This window comes from Dicentrarchus labrax, unplaced genomic scaffold (assembly GCF_905237075.1).
Source record: "Dicentrarchus labrax unplaced genomic scaffold, dlabrax2021, whole genome shotgun sequence".
NCBI lineage: Eukaryota > Metazoa > Chordata > Actinopteri > Moronidae > Dicentrarchus > Dicentrarchus labrax.
The window spans coordinates 20,168,832-20,192,866 of record NW_026136711.1 but is presented as its reverse complement, the minus strand read 5'-3'; the positions used below and the strand labels follow the sequence as shown (position 1 = coordinate 20,192,866).

Here is a 24,035-nt window from a genome sequence, read left to right as displayed (position 1 = left end):
AAGACAATAAGGATGTGGATAGATGATCACAAAATCTGATATCTTCACATCCCTGTTGTACAATACCAGTATACTAAAATGCATTTGTATAATAGTCTTATAAGACACACAGTTTGTGGTTTTTCTATGAAAATGATGTGAAAGTCAGAATTGTGTAATAATGCAATTCTTTTGCAGTTTTATTCAGATTATAGAGACTTTTTACATGTGTTTTATGGTGGAAGAATTATCTTGACCCATAATAACACATATAGTCTTTCATCTTACCCAGGCTATCCCTTAGGAAATTGATTGTCAGAGGTGGTGAGCTACCCAGATCTTGACACATCTCATCTCGTAATCGAGTTAGTAAATGTAAGGCAAAACAAAACCCACAATAATTGATAATACGACAGTTTGAACTGAGTAAATACTCCTTCCCCCGGTGGTTAATGTTGTTTTCATAAAACGTTCACTATGATGTTATAACAGACCTGGTCTTTATTTCAGGTGATGTGACTCGCCTCTTCTATAAAACACTGAGTGAGACTGTTCTACAGCTGCCAGCAGCTAATTGTCATTGCTGATATGTTGGTGCAGCTCTAAATAAAGGTTTACACCATATTGCCACAGTGGAAAGTGCATCACCAACAGCTGACCTGTGGGGTCAATCAGGTCATACAGGTTGCACACACACACCACCTTGAAGTCACAGAAACCAGAGGGAACAGGTGTGCTGATCCCTCTGCATCAGCAGCACAGTCTGACTTGATATTCTGAGCTGAAAATACATACCCAGGGTTTCAAGGTGAGAAGTCATATGTTTTTTTACCTTCCACATGTGCAGGCGCAGACATGGTCCTTCCCTCGCACTAACTGTGAAATGAAGTAGTGGAAGCGATGAAAAAGCGCGTTCATGCCCATCGGAAAACTCGTCATCTGAAACAAAACAACACCTGAAGTACGCTGGGATACTCACTGTAATATTTCCAAACACAACGGAACCAGAAATACAGGTTTAAATCATGATTAAGTACCGTAATTAATAACTGATATCGATTTATTCCTTGACTGTCGGCGGGGTTTGAGTCTTAACTTACATATTAGCGCTCTCCAAGACTAAAGACGGCTCCTGAGTCTCCCGGTATCTGTCCGTGCCTAACATCCGCTCGGTCCTGCCTTCTTCTGTCGGACGATAATGAGAACCAGTCGGTAAGTGATGTAACTTACCAGTGAGTTCCCCGGTCACCGGCAGTTTTAACAAACAACTGTTTGTTTCATTACAATGACCGAAATAAGTTGTCATGGTTACTCTTAGTAACGGTAACGTTGGTCGTCACAAATCGAATTCCTTCTCCTTTTAGTTGCATTTTTTCGAACTAACGGTCACCTAGGTAACGTTAGTTCGTCAAGGTAAGTTAATGCTTACTTTGTAGTATGCTATCGTTAGTTTCTTAAGTAACATACATGATGATACTTAAATAAGGTTATATTGCCTATTATGTAAGCTTGCTAACTTTATTTATTTACGAGGTCCCCAGCTACCTAACGGAAAGCTACATCTGACCAGTAACGGACAGTAATTAAATGTGAAAGTAACCAGGTACTAATGTAACAATAGCCTATTTCAATTTTACATTGGCTAATTCTCTTACATGAAACCACCGTAAACTAAATATCACAGAGCAAATAAAGACTCATGACATGTTTCTTAGAGATGTTTCTTTCTTTAGTGGATTCATATGTACATACAGAAAAATCAGGCACTCTTGAGCTGAGCTCGCAGTTTGCAAATAATTACAATGCTTCAATTCTTTGACATTTACAAAAGAAAAGAAAAAAATACTATGCCCTGAAAAATAGCATATCCAAGTTTAAATATGAATCAACACATTATATTGGTAACAGATTGGAGGAGATCCTCAGAGAGGACTAGGTTTGGTTATTCATTACTAGCTCACCCACTTTAACTTAATTCTAATCTACAACACATGGTCGCACAAAAACACGCGTTCAGTTCAATTAATTCTCCTCCACATTTACACTGTCCCAGATCAGGAATAAAAATCTGACAAATATGCTTAAATGAATCACAATATAATCTTGAAAAAACAAAACAAAAAAAGAAATCAGCATTAATATGCTGCACTGAACAAAATCAGAGGGACTTGTAAAGGAATTGTTGAATCTGGGGTGTGTGTTTGTGTTATGGCTCTCCCTGAGGAGACATGGTTGAGTGATTTCACTGGACTGGGATGGAGGAAGGACCTTGGCCTGACCTTGATCCGGGGAAATAAAGGCAGAGCGAGAGCAGCGAGTCCGTCCTCTGCATAGAGGAAAAACCCATCATCACCAATGTCCAACAGCAGCCATTTGTTAGGTCCTGACCAAAAGCTCTGTGTGTGTCTGTGTGTATGTGTAGGCACACAATGTGTATGTACTGTGTCGTAAATGACTGAGGAGTGAGTATGTATGTGCGTGCGTCCATATATTATTGTTTGACTGCTTGTGATCTGGGTCTGTTTATTGCAAATTTCTATTGTGTATCAGTAGAAACAGACGGTGTGAAGAAAAGGCCTGTTGCTCTTCTCCTCGAACTCTTGTAGGAGCTCATCGATTTCATTCTCCATGTCGTCAGTGTGCTGGATCTGCAGGGGTGGTGGAGGAAGCACATTAAACACAGCCTGTGCGCACACACAGTTCATCGTGTGACCTCAAGTGAATCTCTGTACACTATTAATCTATAGGTCACTTTTATAGCATTGGGATAATTTTCATTAGGTGAACACTGAATCTCCACTCAAATATTTTATGGTAAATTATATATACACTTCAAAACCATTTTATTTATTATTCAAGTATATAGATTAACTGCATATATAATTTTAATTCAATTAAATTCAGTTGATTGTTGCTGCCCTCAGTTTGTCTGCACAACAGCAATTAATAACCCTGGTAGGAGACACTCACACACTGACACAGCTCACAGATAAGGAAGGCGCCCAGCGTGGCTTCCTCGTGGTTATCCTGAATGTCTACATTGATGACGTGCACAGGCTGTAGAGTCTCCTGCTCTCTTGAATTCAGATCTGGGGAACAAAAGCAAATGAAAGAGCCACACAGTCAGAGGTATATAAAAAAAACTTGGTCTACAACCAAATCATTGCGGGGTAGAAATTTGATTTATGTGTGCAAACAAAAAGTATGAAAGCAGCCCCAAAAAGCTCTGAATGATCAACCATATCGCTTCAGTGATTAGACATTTCTTATGAGAAGCCTCACCCTCCAGCACTTGGTCATAGACTCTCTCTTCACAGGTGATGACCAGGTCAAACTTATCCTTGCAGTTTTGAAAGCGCTCCGGCTTTGATTTGATGCGCTTGTTGCGGTCCAGCATGTGCAGAATGCCGTTCTGTGTGTATCTGAAGAGTCGGGAGGTCAAGGAATACAGCAGGAGCGGGACAAATATTTCAAGGTAATACATCACACTATCATGTCAAATCACCTGAACACTGAAAAATACCTGCCAACAACCAATAAGCCTGTGTGAAACCAAGATATTAATTTGTCTGAGGGACACTATATTGTTTCCATTGTGGAGTGCACACTTGCCTGGTGTCATTCAGTCTATTATACAAACTGTAGCACCCTCTAGTGGTGCCTGGGAAGCCTATCACTCATTAGTGCTCTGTTGAAAAACAAAAGGTAAATGATCAGGGCAGTACTGTTAAAATGTTACACTTTTGACTGCGATTAATCCACAGTTTTAATATTAATGTTATCGACAAGCCTACACTAAAGGGCCACCTTGCAATACATTGTCAAATATATAAGTTTAAAAAGAGACCAACCACAATGGTAAATTGTCTTTAGACTATATTTTTTAGAAATCCATGCAAAGTTGCAAGAATACAACTAGTAGAGTTTTATAAGAGGCAGCATGTACATCTTCTATTCATAATACATTGGGATTAACAGGGCAGCGACATTAGTTTGTAACACAGCACCTTTCATATGCAGGAATACAGATTTGACCTCTCAACCTACCGTGGGTTAGCAAAATTTACACCTGCAATACAGTAATATCATCAGCAATAGCACAATAGTAAGTAAAAATTTGGTGAAGCACATCTGTCCTACTTTTAAGATTTTCAATTATTTAACCAGAATAATTCAGTGGGACTTTTTTTCTTAGACGTGCTAGAGGAATAGTCCTACATTAAGCATAGTCTTTAATTAAACAATTAAATTATCTGAAAACAGATATATTGCAGCAATAAAAGAAGTGCAAGGGGGCAGATTAGACTATTAAATAACAGTGGAGACATGGATTATTTAAACTGAGAAGACCAGAAAGTACCACCATCCAGCACTTGACAGGAGCAATAACTGCAGTATTAATGAAATAAAAGTTTCAGAAAGTTTTGTGTATGTACAAAACAAATGCAGTGGAAATCACTATCACTCTCTCTGGCTCCTGCAAATTACAGGATTTTGTAATGTGGTCTGGGTTTTTTTTTTTGCATCTTGGGTTTGGAGGCTTGTGCATGTAGTCTCACTAATAAGGAATAGCACAAGTGGTTGTAATTAATCTTTTCACTGTCCTTGGGGCACTACAGTCAATATCTATTCTATTCCTGGTTTAATGTCGGGAAAACTACCCTTGATATCTGGTTGTGGTTTTATTTCTGTAAAATGCTGTTTTTCTTTGCCAACAGGAGCTTGCCTGTGGTTGCTTTCTTAACGTTACCCAAGTTTAAGTGTTTATTACTGATTCATCAGCAATTCAGTTCAGAATTACAGCAATTAACAACTACAGGAGACAAGTGGTAACATGAAGACTTTCATTAAATACAGATGCTCAGCAATATAAGCTAAAATCTTCAAAGTGAGTAAGGATTTAAATCTGATGGCCTCAGCAAAAACTTCACCAAATTGCACTTACTGTTTCACAGCTGTTGTATTGCACGGCATTTTTCCCACCGCCCTATTTGATAGGTTTAATAACAAAAGCATTCATCTTTAACACATTTTAAAATCCCTGCATGTGATTTACCCATCGGTGCAGTTCCATCTGCTGTGCCGTTCAAACGCCATCACACTCGCATGAACTCCCACAAAGATTAATATCTAAACAAGATACATGGACATGGGCTATGTTTACTTATCTGGCTTCCAGTATATAGAGTGTGTGTGTGTCTGTAAAAGTGAGTGAGAATGGGATACAGTTCCTTGTCCTTGCGGACCAAGTCGTTGTACATCTGTACATAAGTTGTTTTGAAGTCATACACATTTGGCTTATCCGGGGCAGGACCGGGTAGCTTCACATGAGACCCCGTCCCAAATGAACGTACATCAAATCCACGTTTGCTGCAAAGACGAAAAGGACAAGACAGTAAATAACATACCATTTCACAGATCACATACAAGTAGAATGCAATAACCAGTCTGTCCATGTCTTAAGTGCAAGGTAGCCTGTGAAGTCAGTTTTCACACCATCTCCTCACAAACATCTGAACTGAATGTTTAATGTGGTTCTATTATATGCAAGAGGCTGAATTAAGACATGACTGCACACCAACAGTGTAGGTCCATATCAGCTCGTCTCTCCACTGCTGCATCAGAATGAGCCTAAAAACATATTACCTAAGAGAGCTTTCCTTTTTAAATTTGAAAGGGGAATTTATTTTTATTAAAATTTCAGCTGACCAGAGATACAGGTGACTGTCACTGAGACTATTGTTGGTCTGTAAATCCTTCTGCACTAGACAGAGGTGCACAGCTTTCCAGTGAGAAAGAACAGCTACTAGGAAATGAGACCAAGTGAGAAATGTTTGGACAATTCCAAACCAGCACACACACCCTTTAAAACCTAATAAATCAAAACACAAAAAGTCTAAAAATGGGGCAAAGCAGAGCCAGTGTTGCACCGCTGCAGTTCCTCTCTTCCGGAATATTCCTACCGGGGGGCGCTCTTGTCAACGTGTGTGGGGGGAAAACGACTTAAAAACATGGGCCGGTATTTTGAAAAACACGAATGTGCTTGTAAGCAAAGCAAAAAAAATGTGAGGGGGTTTGCTTTAGGCAACCCCAAACCTGACACTTCATCTAACCCTAGCGTTTTAAGCACGCCGCAGGCCCGGTGTAACACCCGGAGGAGCGGTGTCCATTGTTAACAGCGCCGAGGCCCGACGGACTGTCAGCCGCCGTGACTCGTAACGGGCTCAGAAAACGTCTCGATACCGCACACATTTAGTTCACTTCGAGGTCGTGTCGCGTTTCTTCTCCTCCCGGCAGCCCATCTTTACCTGAGGATATTGTGCGCTTCCATACTGCGGTTCTGGTTGCTCGAGCACACAACCGCTACACGCAGCGGGTGGCTCGGCATCGCGACTCTCCGGCTGAAACTAACCGACACACGCTGTCAGAAACTAATAGAGGTAGTTAGATTGATCCCTGTGGGGGAAATAAACAAGACAAGACCCCTATGTTACGCTAAATAACAACACGTTTCGTGTAGAAATACTGTGCGAGTAGCTCGTCTTCTTTTGAAGCAGGAAGTTAAAATGGCGGAGCCCCTGGTTGAATACGGCTTTATGGAGTGATGTAATGTGTGGGCGGAGTCTCCTCCTCGTCATGTAGCGGCGTAGACGTGACGTCAATAAACAAACATGCTGTGAAATATATGTTATATTTTTCCTTGAAAGACATATTTGTACTACAGTGACTGGCCACGAGAACACCCAGGGCATTTTCCCAAAAAACTGATCTGGTGACACGACTGAATACAGACAAAACAGACAAAATACTAAACAACAATAACAACAAAACAATTAGACAAGTGTTTACAGTGTTGTAGACATAAGCAGACATACTGTGTACACGTATGCCATATTTGATTATACACCTTTTCCTTTAATTTGTGTTCAGTATCAGTATTCTTTCTTGTGTATCCTCTTCCATAAATCTGTTAGAAACAGACAGCTGCATATTTCCCTCTCCCTATATATAACCTCTGCCTCTGTGTTTTTGTCAAGGCTCTATACCTGCATTAATATAGATGTTACTGCATCTGTAACATGTAGGATAAGGCAGAAATGTTGTTTCACTATGTCATAGTGTGCTTTACAATCGAGTCTCTCTACTAGACATGTACTGGTTAATCTGATCTGTAATAGTTGAGTTATGTGATGAGGCATACTCTGAGAGGAACGTATTAACCATCAGAGATATTTCTATACAGTTTATACTGTGGAAACTCTGCCTCATTCTGCCATTTTAGCCAATGTTGCTAATTAATTAATGAACTTTTTGGCAATATTTGCTTTTTTGTTTGTTCCATCAATGTGATAAACCACTTTGATTTGCCAAGTATTTAATGTACCCAATTTACCAAAAAGATTTACATTTCTGTCAATATCTCAATATCAGAATAATTTTTATTGGCCAAGTATATGTACACATAGACAGGAATTTGACTGTCTGAAGTTGCATATACCATGATAGAGGATTCATATCACCTACTCCTGATCTGATTTTAGTTTAGGATACATTTATATCCAGTGTAACATCCAGGAAGACATAAACAAGAAAAAACCTTAATAATGGGATCAAGCCCCTTTTTCTTTTTCTTTTTTGTGATCGAACTGCATCAGACACCCAGCAAGAGTTTGTTTTTATACAAATATTTTGAATTCATGTCTGTTGTTGATAAATTGTCCTTGGATGTGAAAACTCAGACATGCACACACTCTCACACAAGGGGGAAAATAAGGACAGCTGTAAAGTATTACAAATGACCTCATGGTACTTTATTCACTCACAGCAGGACATAAAGGCATTCTAACTCAAGATGTTTGGCACAGTATTTAGAGATTGTACACTAGATTGGATTGCCCTTCACAAAATGGTACAAATACATACTGTATGCAGACCTTAAAGCAAAACTAGATGGTAGGATGATTTAGTCAAGTGAAAAAATTGAATTAAGTAAAGTTTCATTTTCCTGTGTCCCTAGCAAAAAGAGGACAAGTCTGGACATTTTCACAGGCTGCACATTTAGCAAAAACTGCTGTTTCCGATGTACTCAAAGCCATCTGATTAATTGTATTGCTGTATAAATGCTGCCTGCATACAGAGTGACAGACTCAATCACGGATAACCTTGAACAAAAACATGACACAGTAAACTACTGTATAATAGTAAATCAGGTTATCAGTACTTTTGGTTCAGTGCATCCTCGCAGAGGTTGACAAGGCATGTTATTTGCAAAGCCACAGCAGATTGTGCTTCAATTCAGTCATAAAAGGATGTGTCTATCATATTGTGTGGCTGATTGAAAAACAATTATCATTGACAACAAGTGACTATGATTGTGAGATTAGACGTGGTCATCATGAATGTTAAATGTAGGCCATTTTTATTCATTTAGCAGTGCATCTTGGATTTAGTGTAGCATCAGTGACGCGAGTGAGAGCGGTAGGAGTATGTGTGCTGCGTCGTGGGGCTCATGATGTTTTCTGTGATATATGCCACCAGCAAGCAGATGATGACCAGCATCACGCAAATAGCTCCCCCCACCGTTGTCATGGCAATCACGATGTCCTGCATCCCAGAAGGCGGCAGGGTAAACTCAACACAGTCCCGCTGGTCTGCCCTCTGAGCTGGATCGGAGTGGGCCAGGGAGCGCAGGCAGATGCGGTACGGGATGTTCTCATGCAGCTCAGTGAGGAGAAAGTCCCTGCAGCCAGATCCAAGATGGACACCAGCACACTCAAACTGAGTGTAGCTTCCATTCCACCAGCAGCTCAACTCGTAGCCTAACCGTCTGTGGCGTCGGCCACCGAAAACAGTGTTTGATCTCAGAGTTTCCTGTCTCGTTGAATTTGTCCCAGGGTCCCCACTGCTCTTCTGACCAGCCGCAGTCTCTTTTGTCTTCATGTCTCGGCCGGCCATTGCGGATTCTCCCTCGTGGGTCCACTGTAACAGTACGCTGCCATTGATAAGAATATTTGCAACCAGATTCCCCAAAGACACCACTGTCCTGCAGTCTCCCTTGCGACACTTGTACCCAGGCAGTGTGTGTCGAAAACACAGCTGCCCCCCAATGCCTCCCTCAATCATTCGGTAGGCACACAGTGGTGACACCCCTTCCTCTGGGCTCCAGCTTGGTGCCCTGCCAGACCTTTCAGATATCACAGTAGAAAAATTGCCTCTGCTGGTGGTGTTGAAAGAGAGGCTATTCACTTGGCCTGTTATCTCTTTAAGCTTTGGTGATGGCCTACTTTCCTGGCTGTGATTGCCATGGCTGGAACTGACATTAGTCTGTTCTAGCTCGATTTGGGGCGTCCCCAAATGATTCCTGCCTCTCACCTCTGATGGGGATGTTGTTGATGTTGATGTTGATGATGCTGAGCTGCTGCGATGAGATCTGCTGGACCCATCTGTCTGGTGTAATGTGCAGAGCAGGAGTGCCGATAAGGCGAGCAGTGATGGTCGTTGTTGGCTTTTCATCTCACTTCCCTCTCGTCGAATTATTTTATCTCACAGTGGATCAGATGGGCGACGGTGCTCGGCGGGCTGGTGTCTGCCATAAGATCAGCTCTGCCACAGTGCACACAGACGAAATCCGTGTGAAACAGGAGAGCGCGTCCATGGGCGAGAGGAGCGGGTGTGCATCTGCGACAAAAATAATATTTAATCATGCGGCCATCCAGTCAGAAAGAGATCCGAGTTTGACCTTGCATAAGACAAGCGTGCAGGCTGAAGTTAATAAAGCCTAATCAGTAATAAAAGCCACCTCGGTGAAGCTTCAGCCTCTCGGGCATTTGTAAAAATCACTTACTTGTTTCGGTGGGACGTGAGGACCCGGCTATCGTGCCATCAAATTTGCTTTCTCCTTCCTGTCTGGCTTGACGTAAAGGGCTTTGATGCCCGCTGTGCGAGAGTGCACGTGGAGGAGCGCGCGCCGCTAGGGAGCGTGGGTGCCGTGCACAAAATATTTGTAGTCATCTTCAGCAGTCGGTTTGTGAGTCATCATCCCACTCAGTGCTCCGGGTGTCTGTCAATAACGGAGACAACAACCAGAGTCCTGACAACACTGACGGATGGAGCGTTTAAACCGAGCTGCATCCCACCTGTGCTGCTCACCTGCAGATCACCCACATCCAGCACACATCAGATCAGAGCTGATGTTAGGTCTGCCAGTGCAAAAAAACACCTACAGAAACTGTTTTAGTTTAACATTTATGGTTGGATCCCAGAAAGCTAAATGTATTTGAAATAAAATACAAATTTTAATTCAAAATGAATCTAATATATCATAATTTTCACTCATTGTTAAAATTAAATTTGTAGAAAATATATGGTTCAAGTACCAAACAACACATACCAAAAATATGGGTACCTGAATGTTTAATATTGGTGCCGTGTCGTTTTCTGATAATGACTACTGCAGATTTTATTATGCTTTATGTTAACTAGATTTGTCTCAGATGCTGTTCGAATTCAGAAAACATAATTCAAATTGGCCGTTGTCAAAGTTACACCGTATGAACCAATTAATCAAGCTCTGGTCCCTTTCTATATAGTTTGCCATTGGGGGTTGTGTCTCATTTCCTCTCTCTCTTTCTGATGTATGGCATTCAGTGATGCATCGCAGGAAGGGACACACCACACAGAGAGATTGGCACTTATATAAAACCTGTATTTACCAGTTGTCAGAATTTACGTATATATGAGCTGTTATTATGTGTGTGTTTTTGAAAATGGTAGAAATGGACAAGACAAAGAAATAGACCTTGTATTCTCGAATTTGTCCTCACAACCGTGACATTAACTGCTATTGTAAGACAGAAAGTTGTTGCTGCTGATTTGTCCTGGGTTGAAGTTATTTCAGTAAATGTGCTGCTTATATGAAAGGGAGTGAGGATCCAACACATGAATTTAATAGTGGAGTCAATCAATCCCTGCAGCTATTGTATGGTTTATTGTGTTCACAGTTTTTAATTGTTGTGTTTAATTCTTTTGTCATAGGCCAGTCTCTTCAATGAAGAGAAACATCTCATTATTAAAAAAAATCTCAAGCACAATGGAAAACATTTATGATCAAGAGGCATCACTGTTCTCCACAATACATTTAATTAAGCAGTGCTTATTTGAGATTATTCTAACCAATAATTGTCTCGTCCCAAGAGAGAAACTTGGCAACCCAGTAAACAGTTAGTACCAAGGGAGTGTAATGGCTGACTAATAGGAAAGATGCTGCATCAGTGGGACTGACTTAGCTCCACCTGTGCCTTAGAGGTCACATAGGATAATTGGTTAAATCCGTCTGATCTGCAGTTGATGGTCTGTGACTAGCTATTGTTATTTAGCTATTGTTCGTTTTTTACAGTCAGGATAACTACTAACAAATATTCAAGCAGATCGCTGGTCCTTCACCACATCCATTTCCATAACGGAGTTAAGTGATGATTAGTGTGAATAATTTAATAGGAACAGGCTGTTATGTGCACAACAAAGTACAGTGACCCACACCTGTTGATGTGATCGCTCAGGTCAAGAGACAGCATAGCATTTGAAGTTGGTTGCTGATGCAGAAAGAAAACGTGGAAAATGCCTGCTGTTGCATGTACACTCGGCGCATCAACATATTAGGTGAAATTGACCCTGAGCCTGGTCAGCAGACATGAAACCCTTTTGTGTGACTAATCTATTTGTTTGTCTGTGTGGGCATATATAAAACACCATGAGGAGCATCTGCAGCGGTAGTGGTGCACGTGAAGCCTTGATGTTTGACTTTCACACACATGCTCGTCTCAAAGAAAAAGCAAACTATGTCGCCACGCAAAGGATGATGCCATGTCAGAGGTTCTCACTGTAGATGCTATTTTGTTTGGGCTCTTGGTCTTTTCTGGCATTCTGGGAAACATCTTGGTCATCCATGTGGTGAGACAATATAGAATTTCTTATTTGTTAATTGAGCTGGACTTTTTGGGTAGGATTGTTCTCAGTCTGTCTTGTTTATGTTCTCAGGTGTTTCAGTCAGCTGTTGAGAGTCCGGCTCGGAGACTCCCCCCCTCTGACACCATTCTGGTGCACCTGTCTCTGGCCAACCTGCTGACCTCACTTTTCCGCACGGTGCCCATCTTTGTGTCGGACCTGGGCTTGGATGTGTCCCTGTCGCCGGGCTGGTGCCGAGTCTTCATGCTGCTGTGGGTGTGGTGGCGAGCTGTAGGCTGTTGGGTGACTCTAGCTCTGAGCCTCTTCCACTGCACGACCTTGAGGCGGCAGCATGTGGCCTTTGGACCCCTCGCACAGCAGAGGGAGAGGCGGCGGGTTTGGATCGTCCTGTGGCTGGTGTGGGGGGCAAACCTGGTCTTCTCAATTCCAGCTCTGATATATACCACTCATGTTCACGGAAACGCCACTGTGGAGCTGATGGTGATCAGTTGTACCACCAGGCCTTTGCTGGGCTGTATCTGGGAGTTCCCCTCCACCGAGCAGGGCTCAGCCTTTGCCTCCACGTCGCTGGCACTTAATGAGGTGTTACCACTGGTGCTGATGGTTTGCACCAACCTGGCCACGCTTCATGCTCTGGCAAAACATATTCGAGCTGTTACCTCAGGGGGAGAGTCAGGAGGAGCTCACGGGGAGCTGGACAAACATGTGTCCACTGAACGCAAAGCAGCTCATGTAATCATGTCGCTAGTGTCTCTCTTCGTGGTCTGCTGGGCGCTACAGGTTGCTGCGGTGACATACTATAACCATGACGGGGGACACCACGCTGAAGGGCTGCTGACTGTGTCCCACTTCTCTGCCTCGCTGTTTGTAGGCTTCAGTCCTATGGTGGTGGCCCTGGGACATGGCAAGCTGAGAAGGAGAATCATGAGTATGATACTGGGGTGGTCTAAATTTCTTAAATGTCACAGCGAGGACACTGAAGAGGCGGGTGAATCCCCAAAAACTACAGGAAAGAAGGGAAAAGAAACTGTTTTTATTGTTCAAAAAGAGAGCAGGGTCATTAAAGTGGAGGAGAAAGTAAAAGCACACAAATGATTCCAAGTGTTGATTCTAAAGTACTAAAAAAATACTAAAATGTATACTCATATACGTAAGGACAGCTGCCTCATCCATCTGAATCCAGAGGCACAGCACTACGTTTCATCTGGACAGAACTATCATCAAGTATTATTTTAGCCTATTTTGAGATATTTCAAGTCATTTAATTCAAGTCAAACTGAGACACAGTATATTGGCTAAGTCAGAAATTATTACAGTGCAGTCAAGTAAGTGATTTTGTTTCTTTGATTGTTAAAATAGTTTTAATCAATCCAATGTGTCATTGTGTCTTTGTTGTTTCTTTTCAGCTGAGATGTATTTTAATAAAAACTGTAGTTTTCTTTTGTTTGCGCCGTCAAGTTACCTTTATGTGTATAAGTTAGTCTTGAGTCTCAATAGGCTTTACAAACCTTATTATAAACTTTCCAATGGCTTAATCACCATCTGATTTCTAATAGCTAAAGAAAAACTTTAAGGAAATCCTCTGAGAGGCAATTTAGCAACTCAGTCTGAGAAGCTTGCTATTAGGTCCGGTAGGATAAAGTTATCATAAGTTGTCCTTTCATGTTTAATAAATATATTACCAACATTGCCTGTGTTTTAACACAAAATTGTATTATAAGGATTTACATATCCTTAAGTCCAGAAATGTGAGATTTGGTTTAAATATTATTTATTGTGTTATGTAGAATACATCACACCATCTATCAGCCCTGTCTACATAAAGAATTAAATTCATTGGCTCATGTAGCACAAATCCTTGTAACCTGAATTATGTTTTGACACTTAGCCTTTCAGTCCATCAGTCCAACTCCAGAGAGAGAGAGAAACATCATATATGCATACCTATAACAATGAACCTCCTTTAAATCTTTTTTGGGAGAAATTGATGAAAATAGTTTATAGTTTATGATTAGCAGTACTGTGTGAGCTGCACCTCCAGAGCTTCAGCAGAGTGTACTGTCTGTCAGTGAGAGAGCGCAGACTTGATGAAAGACCGCAGCCGCCGGTGGCCAACTGCCAGAACGGCAGGAGACATGGCAATAAAAATAATGTTGGCAAAATGAGCAATGACCAAAAGAAACTCCTCTGTAGAGCATTATGAGAGCGAGAATCACCTGGACAAACACACAATGCAAAGAATTAGGGAAGTAAAATGAAGATTAGTATTGACTCTGACTTCAATAAAAAATGTTGCTGAAAATAATTTATATCCATGTTTATATGTTCCATATATGAAATCTCAGGTCTGCTGTAAATTATTGTACCCATCCATTACTCACCATAGATGTGGTGGCATAGGCCAGGCCACTGTAGCTAGAGGGAAAGTTCCACACACAGCCCAGCAGGGGGCGTGTTGTGCTGCTCACCTGCATTAGGGTCTGAGAAAAGAGGAGGAAGATAGAGGAGTGGAGTCAAAACATGGAGGAAAGAGGGTGGAACACACAATGTAATCAGCAGTTTAGGGAGAAGTATTTTTTACTTGGAAAGAAGACATCTATATTTGACACAAACATTTTGTTGCTAATCAAAACTTAAAGGCAGGGCTCTTACCTCAGATGAAGTGTGTTACATTGTGGTATTGCTTACGTGATTTCAGAACTTTCTGTATTACTTTTCAGGATTGTTGTTGCTAAACCTTTAATTAAACTTAAACCCTTAGTTTGAATTCTGCACTTTTTGCAGGGTTAATAGAACATCACATATATACAATCCAGTTTATCCTTACTTTAAATTTTGTTTTAAGAATTTTACTTGTAATTTACTCATCACAAAACATCATAGAATCATAGCTGTGTTTTTGCATTAACTTAAATGCAATGTAACTTATTATTATTATTTTTTTTTTTTACATTTTTGTCTTAATAGGACAGCTGAGATTGACTCACGGCCCAGGTGCAGCCAGTGAACTTAAGACACTCCTTCATGGGGTCTTCACCTCTGTCATCACGACATCTTTGTGCTAAGATCTGGTAAGATAATTCCTACTAGGCCCTCACAAAGCCAAAAAGCAACACTATGCTTATGCCTTGGGGAGCTCAAGGTACAGGTTAATGAAACACAGGAGATTAATCAGCTTCCCTGAATGGAATGTGCTTCCTTTGCAACTTCATTTGTTAAGCCATCATCCTCGGGGAGAATCTTTTTGTTTGTGTGTGCATGTAGGTTCTTGATTGAGCAAATGAACAAAACATTTGATTGCACTTCATCACCAGGCCAGAGGTGGGCACCTATAAACACTGAAACTAAAAGAAATCATTTGACCTTTAAGTCACTCTGTGGTGTCTCTCCTCTTCTCACTTGGCATGCACAAACCACAATCAGATTGTTCACTAACATAACAAGGAAAAAGACCCTATTTATCAAAGGAGCAAGTACACCAATCAAATTTGGCAAAATTTCGTGGGGCGCCCTGATAGCTCACCTGGAGCTCTCATCCTGTGTGCCGGGGCTGAGTCCTTGCTGCAGGGGCCATGGGCTCGACTCTGACCTGTGGCCCTTTGCTGTGTGTCATCCCCTTCTTCTCTCCTCCCTTTGCTGTCACTCTACAGCTGTCACTATCAATTAAAGGAAATAAAACAAACCACAACAGCAATGCATGGGTGTATGGGCCAAACATGTCCACTGAACGCCAAGCAACTCATGTAATCATGCCGCTAGTGTTTGACTTTATCTTATTTTGAGGTATTTCAAGCCATGTAATGCAAGTCAAACTGAGACACATTATTGCACTGTCAAATCAAGTTTATGTGCACAAACCCAAAATATAAACTTTCCAATGGTTCAAACCCAATCTGATCTTAAATACGCCAAAGAACAATCAGGCTTCATTCCCGATAGACTTTCCTTTGCTTAATTTAATGTACATACATACGTACATCTTCATCCGCTTATCCGGGGTTGGGTCGCAACCTTCCCTTTCCCTGGCCACATCGGCCAACTCTGACTGGGGGATCCCGAGGCGTTGCCAGGCCAGTGTTGAGATATAATCCCTCCACCTGGTCCTCGGTCTGCTCCGTGGCCTGCTCCCAGCTGGACCTGCCAGGAACACCTCCCTCGGGAGGCGCCCTGGAGGCATCCTCATCAGATGCCCGAACCATCTAAGCTGGCTCCTTTCGACGCAAAGGAGAAGCGGCTCTACTCCGAGTCCCTCGCGGGTGTCCGAACTTCTCACCCTATCCCTAAGGGAGACGTCGGCCACCCTCTTGAGGGAAACCATTTTGGCCGCTTGTACCCGGGATCTCATTCTTTCGGTCACGACCCATCTCTCATGACCATAGGTGAGGGTAGGAACAAAGATCGACGGGTAGATCGAGAGCTTCACCTTTCGGCTCAACTCTCTTTGTACAGTGCGATAAAGGGACCGCAATACCACCCCTGCTGCCCCGATTCTCCGGCCAATCTCCTGCTCCCTCACTCGTGAACAAAACCCTGAGGTACTTGAAATCCTTCACTTGGGGTAAAGACTCACTCCCTACCCGGAGTAGACAATCCACCGGTTTCCTGCTGAGAACCATGGCCTCCGATTTAGAGGTGCTGATCCTCATCCCAGCCGCTTGACACTCAGCTGCGAACCGATCCAGTGAGTGCTGAAGGTCACAGGCCGATGATGCCATCAGGACCACATCATCGGCAAAAAGCAGCAATGCAATCCTCAGCCCACCAAACTGCAACCCCTCCCTCCCACGACTATGCCTCGATATCCTGTCCATGAAAGTCACAAACAGGATTGGTGACAAAGCGCAGCCCTGGCAGAGGCCAACACCCACTGGAAACGAGTCCGACTTACGACCAAGAATCCGGACACATCTCCCGCTTTGGAAATACAGGGCTTGGATGGCCCTGAGAAGTGGCCCCCTCACCCCATACTCCCACAGCACTTCCCACAGGATATCCTGGGGAACCCGGTCATATGCCTTCTCCAAATCTGCAAAGCACATGTAGACCGGATGGACATACTCCCAGGCCCCTTCCAAGACACCTGAAAGAGTAAAGAGTTGGTCTGTTGTTCCTGGTTTACCAGGCCATGACCACTTTTCTTATCTGGGGATTAACATCCCGAGAAATCCAAAACTTCTCTTTAACTTAATTATATGGATCTGATTGACAGGCTCAAGTGTATGATAGATAAATGGAAACTTCTCCCCCTTTCATTGATTGGCTGTGTCAACATTGTTAAAATGGTCGTGCTCCCTAAATTTACTTAGCTATTTCAGAATGTGCCCATCTTCCTCACTTCTTCCTTTTTTAAGACGTTAGACTCTATTATCATGCCCTTCGTCTGGGCCTCCAAGCCCCCCCGTATTTCAAAGGCCCACTTACAGAAGCCCACTGAGGAGGGTGGTTTAGGCCTGCCTGTCTTTCGGCATTACTACTGGGCCTGTAATGCCAGACTATGGGTTTTCTGGAATCAGTCCACGGCTGGGGGTGCAGAGGAGGGCGGGCCCGGCCCTAGATGGCCTGAGATTGAGCTTAGTAATGCTGTATGACTTACTGGTGCCTCCTTGTCAGCCATTCTATTCTCAAAACCTGATAATAAAATTAAATCCCTACGCAATCATTTCTTTCTCTGCAACTCGAATAAAATTTTAAAGTAAATCAAGGGAATTCTGAACGTCCCAGAAATGTCAATTCATGCTCCCATATGTCAGAACCCCTGTTTTAAGCCTGGTTTGATGGATGCTGTCTTTAAGCACTGGTCAGATAAAGGTTTAACTAATATCAGGGATCTCTACATTGATAATAATTTTGCATCTTTTGCCCAGCTCCAGGCTAAGTTTAAACTCCCTACTAATCAATTTTTTCATTATCTACAAATTAGGAATTTTGTCAAGCAATCTTTTTCGACATGTATAATTATACATTTTCTTTTTATATAATGAGTAAGTGCTGGCTGTATGTTTTTAATTTTTTTGTTTTGTTTTGTTTTAATTGTCTGGTTTACTGTCTTTTTTGTTTGTACTATGTGTGCCTGTATGTATAAAAATCTGCATAAATAAAATGTACAAAAAATAAAAAATATACGCCAAAGAGAAACTCTTCCCAAAAAATGTAGCACATAAGGAAAAAAACAAATACTTGGGAGAGGCAGCTCAGCAAGTCATCCTCAAAAGTTTGCTGTTAGGTCAAATGGTATGAAGTTATCATAAGTGTGTTTTAATGCTAAAATGTCTTATAAGGATGTGAAGTTCAATAAAGCCAATTATTTCAAATTGTGGGCCAGAGACTGCTGTCTTACAATGTCACTTCTTTTTTTATGATCAACTTTTTATTGTCCTCTTACTTCAGGAATATACAGAGAAGACAAAGTAAAGACAGCAATAACAATACAACATAAAACAAAAAACAAGAACCTCGTGGCAACCCCCTTCACCCCAACCCCATCCATGGACGTATTTACAGGACACAATAAATAAACATGTAACAATAAATAAACATGGTAAACAATTATTTGATTTTATCTGCCATCACTTAACAGGCTGTAACAGTACCAGCTCCAGCACCACTGATAGTTCCTTATTAATTATATCAATTGACGTATTGATCCATTGGGCTCTCATAACTTCATGTGGAGGTTTTCAAACTAACGATCATCTTAGTCAGGTAGTATCATACAAGAGTAGCATAGTGGGAGAGCATGGCACAGCTACATCCAATAGTGACGCAAACCTCGTCCCAATAAAACCTCATATCCATCCATTCCAAATACATATACACGTAGGACCAGCCCATCTGGGCACAAGGTGCAATTATTGGAGATGATAACTGTTTCATGAACTGTTTCACTCGTCCTCTGACTAAGGTAGGTCTTGTGAATGTGGTCTGGGTTTTTAGAAGCAATGAGAATCGAAGACAATATCTTCTCCCAGTCGAGTGGATCATTTCTTATGTAGTGCTTCAGGTCCATAGATTTATGATGGAAAGAGCTTCATAAGAAATAAACTGGAATAGGGAATTAAGTTTAGAAACCAAACCTCTTTTCCATCCTTTGTTGACTAACATGGAGTGGGCTTTATGGGTGATCTCAGTTGGAGGTACTGAATTACTTTTTATCCTTTCATTGAGTCCATGAGTCCAACTCCAGAGACACAGAAACATCATATATATATATTATATATATATATATATATGATATATATATATATGTATATATGCATACCTATAACAATGAACCTCCTTTAAATGTTTTTGAGAGAAATTGATGACAAGTAGTAGTTTATGATTAGCAGTACTGTGTGAGCTGTACCTCCAGAGCTTCAGCAGAGTGTACTATCTGTCAGTGAGAGAGCGCAGACTTGACGAAAGACCGCAGCCGCCGGTGGCCAACTGCCAGAACAGCAGGAGACATGGCAATAAAAATAATGTTGGCAAAACGAGCAATGACCAGAAGAAACTCCGCTGAGGAGCCTTGATTGTAGTTGAAATAGTTGACAGAGATAATGCTGGTTCCCCAGGATGCAATGAAGAGCATTATGAGAGCGAGAATCACCTGGAGAAACACACAATGCAAAGTATTAGGTGAGTGACATGACAAGACTAATATGTTTACACTGACTCCAATAAAAATGTTGCTGAAAACAATTGATATCCATGTTTATCTGTTCCTCCTTACCTTGGCTGCTCGTCTCTCAGCAGGCACCCGTTTTATGACAGGTGCATCTTGCACCGAACCCCGCTTCCTGCAGTGGGTGTAGAGTGTGTAAAGGGAGCCAAGATTGGTAAAGGCCATTAGGATTATGGGAATTGTTTCATGGATCACCATAGATGTGGTGGCATAGGCCAGGCCACTGTAGCTAGAGGGAAAGTTCCACACACAGCCCAGCAGGGGGCGTGTTGTGCTGCTCACCAGCATTAGGGTCTGAGAAAAGAGGAGGAAGATAGAGGAGTGGAGTCAAAACATGGAGGAAAGAGGGTGGAACACACAATGTAATCAGCAATTTAGGGAGAAGTATTTTTTACTTAGATAGAAGACATCTATATTTGACTTTGATCTTAACATGGTGGACTCCATGGAAGGCAACCCACAGTGTAGATATAAAAAGACTCATTCTAAGATAATGAAAACACAACAATTCTTATTTTAAGCTGATTATACATTAATGAAAGACGTACAGAAGGTTTCACTGCTGTACCACCAGACTAAAGACAGCTTCTTCTCTCAGGCTGTGATACTGCTTAATTCATCCTCAGCATTTCATCATTCAAAATAGTATTTTGATTTAAGTTTTATGACTTATTAATCAATTTTACTGTAAATCATTTTGTGTGTATATAATGATAATAGTAATAATACACTTTTTATTATATAGCACCTTACAAAGTGCTTCCACAGGGTAAAGACAATACAATCAACCAGCATCAATATATAGAATAAAACAATAAACATTATTATTATAGGTGCTGTAAAATATAGCAATAAATAAAAGATAAAACAATTTTTTAAAAACCAATTAACTCCTGTTGAGTAAAAGGTTAGTAAAACGGGTCACTGGAAGGCAGGACTATAAAAGTGAGTTTTAAGAAGAGACTTAAAAGAAGTGATAGAATTTGCCATCCTGTTCTCCTCTGGAAGACTCTGGTGGCAAACGCTCTGTCACCTTTGTTTTTTTAACCTTGATTTGGGAACCACCTGGAGATCTGCATTTGTTGGCGGATTAAAAGGTCGGAGATATAGCTTGGGGCCAGCACATTTGGTGCCTTTAAAGTGATAAATAATTTTTTTTATCGGGCAAGGAACCATATATAAGGTTAGTTATATGGTAACTTCCTTTATGACAGTTTTAATAACACTGGCACATTTTGGTGGGGTTTTTTTTATAGGTGATATACTAATATACACTTCTCTGTTATGGCTTTCTTTCACAAATAACTCAAAGTGGGCTTGATCTTTATTTGCTTATGCCTTATTTATTACATATTTTCATAGTATATTGATGTGGCATATTTATTTTGCAGCAGCTGTCTGCTCAGTCCTTCTATGGGAAGAGGAGGCCTGCAGTGCCACAGGCTATTGTTGTGCCAGCCCACCTATACATCATTGACTTTGATTTTCAGCCTACAACTGAAACTTTTTTTAAAAAGTCATGAAAGAAAAAATTTCTTCTTAAATCCACCAATAACACTCCAGGGTTAAAATGTAAGTATTTCAATGAGTGTCCTATAAAGGGCTAAAGGCAGTCAGTTCAGACATGAAAGGATTGGTATAATGGGTTCTTGTTTTCTGGTACCTGTTAAAATCCTGGCGGCTGCATTTTGAATCAGCTGTAAGGAGGAGAGAGACTTTTTGCTGCAGACAAAAAAGGTAATCTAGGCGAGATGAAATAAAAGCATGAACGACTGCTTCCAGATTTTTGGTTGAGAGAAATGGCTTCATCTGGTAGATTTTCCTGAGTTGAAAGAAGCATGACTGTGTGACAGATTTGATGTGGCTGTTCAATGAGAGGTTGCTGTTATATAGAACAGCATATATGTAATATTTATTATTTTAGTAGCCTAAAGGGAACTTATTTTACAACCCTGCATTGTAAATTACCTTGAATCATTATGTTGAGCTGTTGGTAATTTACATGATTTCAGTACTTTTTGCGCCACATTTCAATGGAAGTATTGATGCTGCAAAATCTTGAATTTTCTTATATTAATAGGAAACTATCCAATTATTAAACTTTTTTAAATTCAGCACTCTTGCAGGTTTAGTAGGATGTCACATACACCTACAGTATATATAATTATGTCCAACCTAACATTAAATCTTTGTTGGTTTACGGAAAACATTTCTCTAAACTTTAAAGGACTGTAACACTTTTTTTATGATGAAAATGTATAATCATATCTGTACAAGTCATATTTTTAACAATTAACCTTAATTAAACTGCCCAAATATTAAATTAGACTCTTATATGACCTGTGGCATTATAGTCTGACCTTAATCTAAACAGCCACATAAAAGCAGTAACAAGATCAGCTTGTTATCATCTTACAAATAAAACCAAACTCAAGGATATTATGTCAGATGCCGAACCGAAACTCTCATTCACGCTTTTATTTCTAGCAGGGTTGACTACTGCAATGGTCTTTTGGCAGGGAACCCTAAAAAACCCAACAAAAATCTTCAGCTTATTAAGTCCAACTCAGACAAACAAATATGCAACCCCTACATTTTGTAATGGCCTCCACCATATGTAATCATTTATTACATAAAGTGGGAAGATTGTAATTTCCCCACAATATGGGGACAATAGTTACAAAATGCAGGTGTAATTATATAATAAAGTGAAAATTAATTCCATTTTGTCAAGTTCTTACATAATGTGGTGTTATTTGTTTTAACTCTTTAAATATAACGTATATATAACATTTTTTCTGACCTTTTTCTGAAAGCATCCTATACAGTTTTATATTTTTGGGTGTATTTTTCCAACTGTTCTAGACATCTGTTGGTTTCCATTTATTTTTTCTTGAGTTGTCAATTTTAAAATCAAGCCTTTTTCCTCAATTTTGTATTAGCGTATGATAGTTTATTTTTAAACTTGGCACTAAATTACCTCCTACTGTAATTTCATTCATTTAATTTAAGCTAATGCAGCCTCTCACCTCTGTGCTGTTCTCGTTCCCACTGGTAGAAAAGATATGAGCAGGAATGGAGTAAATAAAATTGAGAAGCCAGATGAGGCCCAGACTCAGCAGTAGGGTCTTAGGAGCGCCCCGGGCCCCGTAAAGCTTCCCAACAACTGGAGCCACACGCCTCAATGTCTGGAGGTGGAACACACTGAGGAACAGTGTTGACCACACGTTGACAGATCGCAGCCACACCCAGACACCCATGAGAAACTGACACCACTCTTTGGATGAGTACAGCTGTAAAATAAAGACAGGTGAATATTCACAAGAGTTTTCTTTACTGATATTCTGCTTGACATCTAATTCACCTCTTAACTTTTCAGCTACTGTGGGTTTGTTGTGAAAGACAAAACCTTGTCAAAAATCTACACTTTGGCATAGACAAACAATAATGTATGTGGCGCAAGAAAGTCAAATCACCATACCCTCCGAACTAACTAAAGGATGACTCATTCATCCAAAAAACTATTGATCTTAAAGACCACATACCTGTAGTCCCATGTCTGAGATGACAAGCAGTGTGTTCCTCATCAGAGACACCAGCAGGTTAGACAGTGCCATGTTAATGATAATGATGTCCGAGTTACGTCCTCCACCACGGTCCATTATTACACTCTGACCAATCACCCCGACCACAGTGGCGTTACCCAGGACGCCTATAATCACCAGGAGGATGTAGAAGGCAGTTTGTACGGGGGACACAGAGACACGAAGTCCCATCCCCACAAGCTCTGTGTCTCCAGAATTCTCCATGAGGCTGTTGATTGCCGCCATTGTCTCAACAACCTGTCTAAAAAGCAGTTTTATCAGCTGATATAAAGTCTTACAGCACACTCCATCTTCAATTTAATGTGTGCCAGGTGAATATAATTCAGTTTTCATTCTCCAGCATGCTGCCAACATGTTAGGCACCAGTGTAATCACCCAACTGGTCTTTGCAGGTGCAGTCAGCAAACTTAAGACACTCCTTCATGGGGCCAATGGAAGAAGGTGATCCTACCTGTGTCATCATGACAGAAAACTGACAGCAGAGGTGTCTTTGTGCTAAGATCTGGTAAGATAATTCCTACTAGACCCTCACAAAGCCAAAAAGCAACACTACGTTTTATGCCTTAGGGAGCTCAAGGTGTAGGTTAATGAAACACAGGAGATTAATCGGCTTCCCTGAATGGAATGTGCTTCCTTTGCAACTTCATTTGTTAAGCCATCATCCTCAGGGAGGTGGAAATCTTTTTGTTTGTGTGTGCATGTTTTTTTCTTGATTAAGCAAACGAACAAAACATTTGATTGCACTTCATCACCAGGCCAGAGGTGGGCACCTATAAACACTGAAAACCTAAAATAAATCATTTTACCTTTAAATCACTCTGTGG

General features: G+C 41.1%; 4 protein-coding genes across 5 annotated transcripts; 1 reads left to right on the top strand and 3 right to left on the bottom strand.

The window, feature by feature from the left end:
- Positions 1-1,686: 1,686 nt before the first annotated feature.
- Positions 1,687-6,565, bottom strand: ssu72 (SSU72 homolog, RNA polymerase II CTD phosphatase). Its single transcript, XM_051416470.1, has 5 exons — positions 6,288-6,565; positions 5,206-5,349; positions 3,262-3,401; positions 2,950-3,068; positions 1,687-2,627 (listed from the first exon to the last, which is right to left on the bottom strand). The coding sequence occupies exons 1-5, from the start codon at positions 6,365-6,367 to the stop codon at positions 2,526-2,528; spliced, it is 585 nt and encodes a 194-aa protein (XP_051272430.1). The 5' UTR covers positions 6,368-6,565; the 3' UTR covers positions 1,687-2,525.
- A 1,203-nt stretch (positions 6,566-7,768) lies between these two features.
- On the bottom strand, positions 7,769-9,929 carry fndc10 (fibronectin type III domain containing 10). Its single transcript, XM_051416449.1, has 2 exons — positions 9,824-9,929; positions 7,769-9,657 (listed from the first exon to the last, which is right to left on the bottom strand). Exon 2 carries the CDS (start codon positions 9,490-9,492, stop codon positions 8,437-8,439), a length of 1,056 nt encoding a protein of 351 aa, XP_051272409.1. The 5' UTR covers positions 9,493-9,657; positions 9,824-9,929; the 3' UTR covers positions 7,769-8,436.
- Positions 9,930-11,741: 1,812 nt separating this feature from the next.
- Positions 11,742-13,387, top strand: LOC127372558 (olfactory receptor class A-like protein 4). The gene is made up of 2 exons (XM_051416445.1): positions 11,742-11,928; positions 12,016-13,387. Exons 1-2 carry the CDS (start codon positions 11,842-11,844, stop codon positions 13,036-13,038), a joined length of 1,110 nt encoding a protein of 369 aa, XP_051272405.1. The 5' UTR covers positions 11,742-11,841; the 3' UTR covers positions 13,039-13,387.
- Positions 13,388-13,988: 601 nt separating this feature from the next.
- Positions 13,989-23,910, bottom strand: LOC127372562 (olfactory receptor class A-like protein 4). Of its 2 annotated transcripts, none has more exons than XM_051416452.1 (4): positions 23,152-23,910; positions 22,636-22,899; positions 19,802-19,900; positions 13,989-14,159 (listed from the first exon to the last, which is right to left on the bottom strand). In XM_051416452.1, exons 1-4 carry the CDS (start codon positions 23,434-23,436, stop codon positions 13,989-13,991), a joined length of 819 nt encoding a protein of 272 aa, XP_051272412.1. In that variant the 5' UTR covers positions 23,437-23,910. The 2 variants fall into 2 exon arrangements, with proteins under 2 accessions (XP_051272412.1, XP_051272411.1); XM_051416451.1 differs by lacking the exon at positions 13,989-14,159 and adding an exon at positions 18,626-19,531 and having other exon boundaries at positions 19,655-19,900.
- Positions 23,911-24,035: the final 125 nt, after the last annotated feature.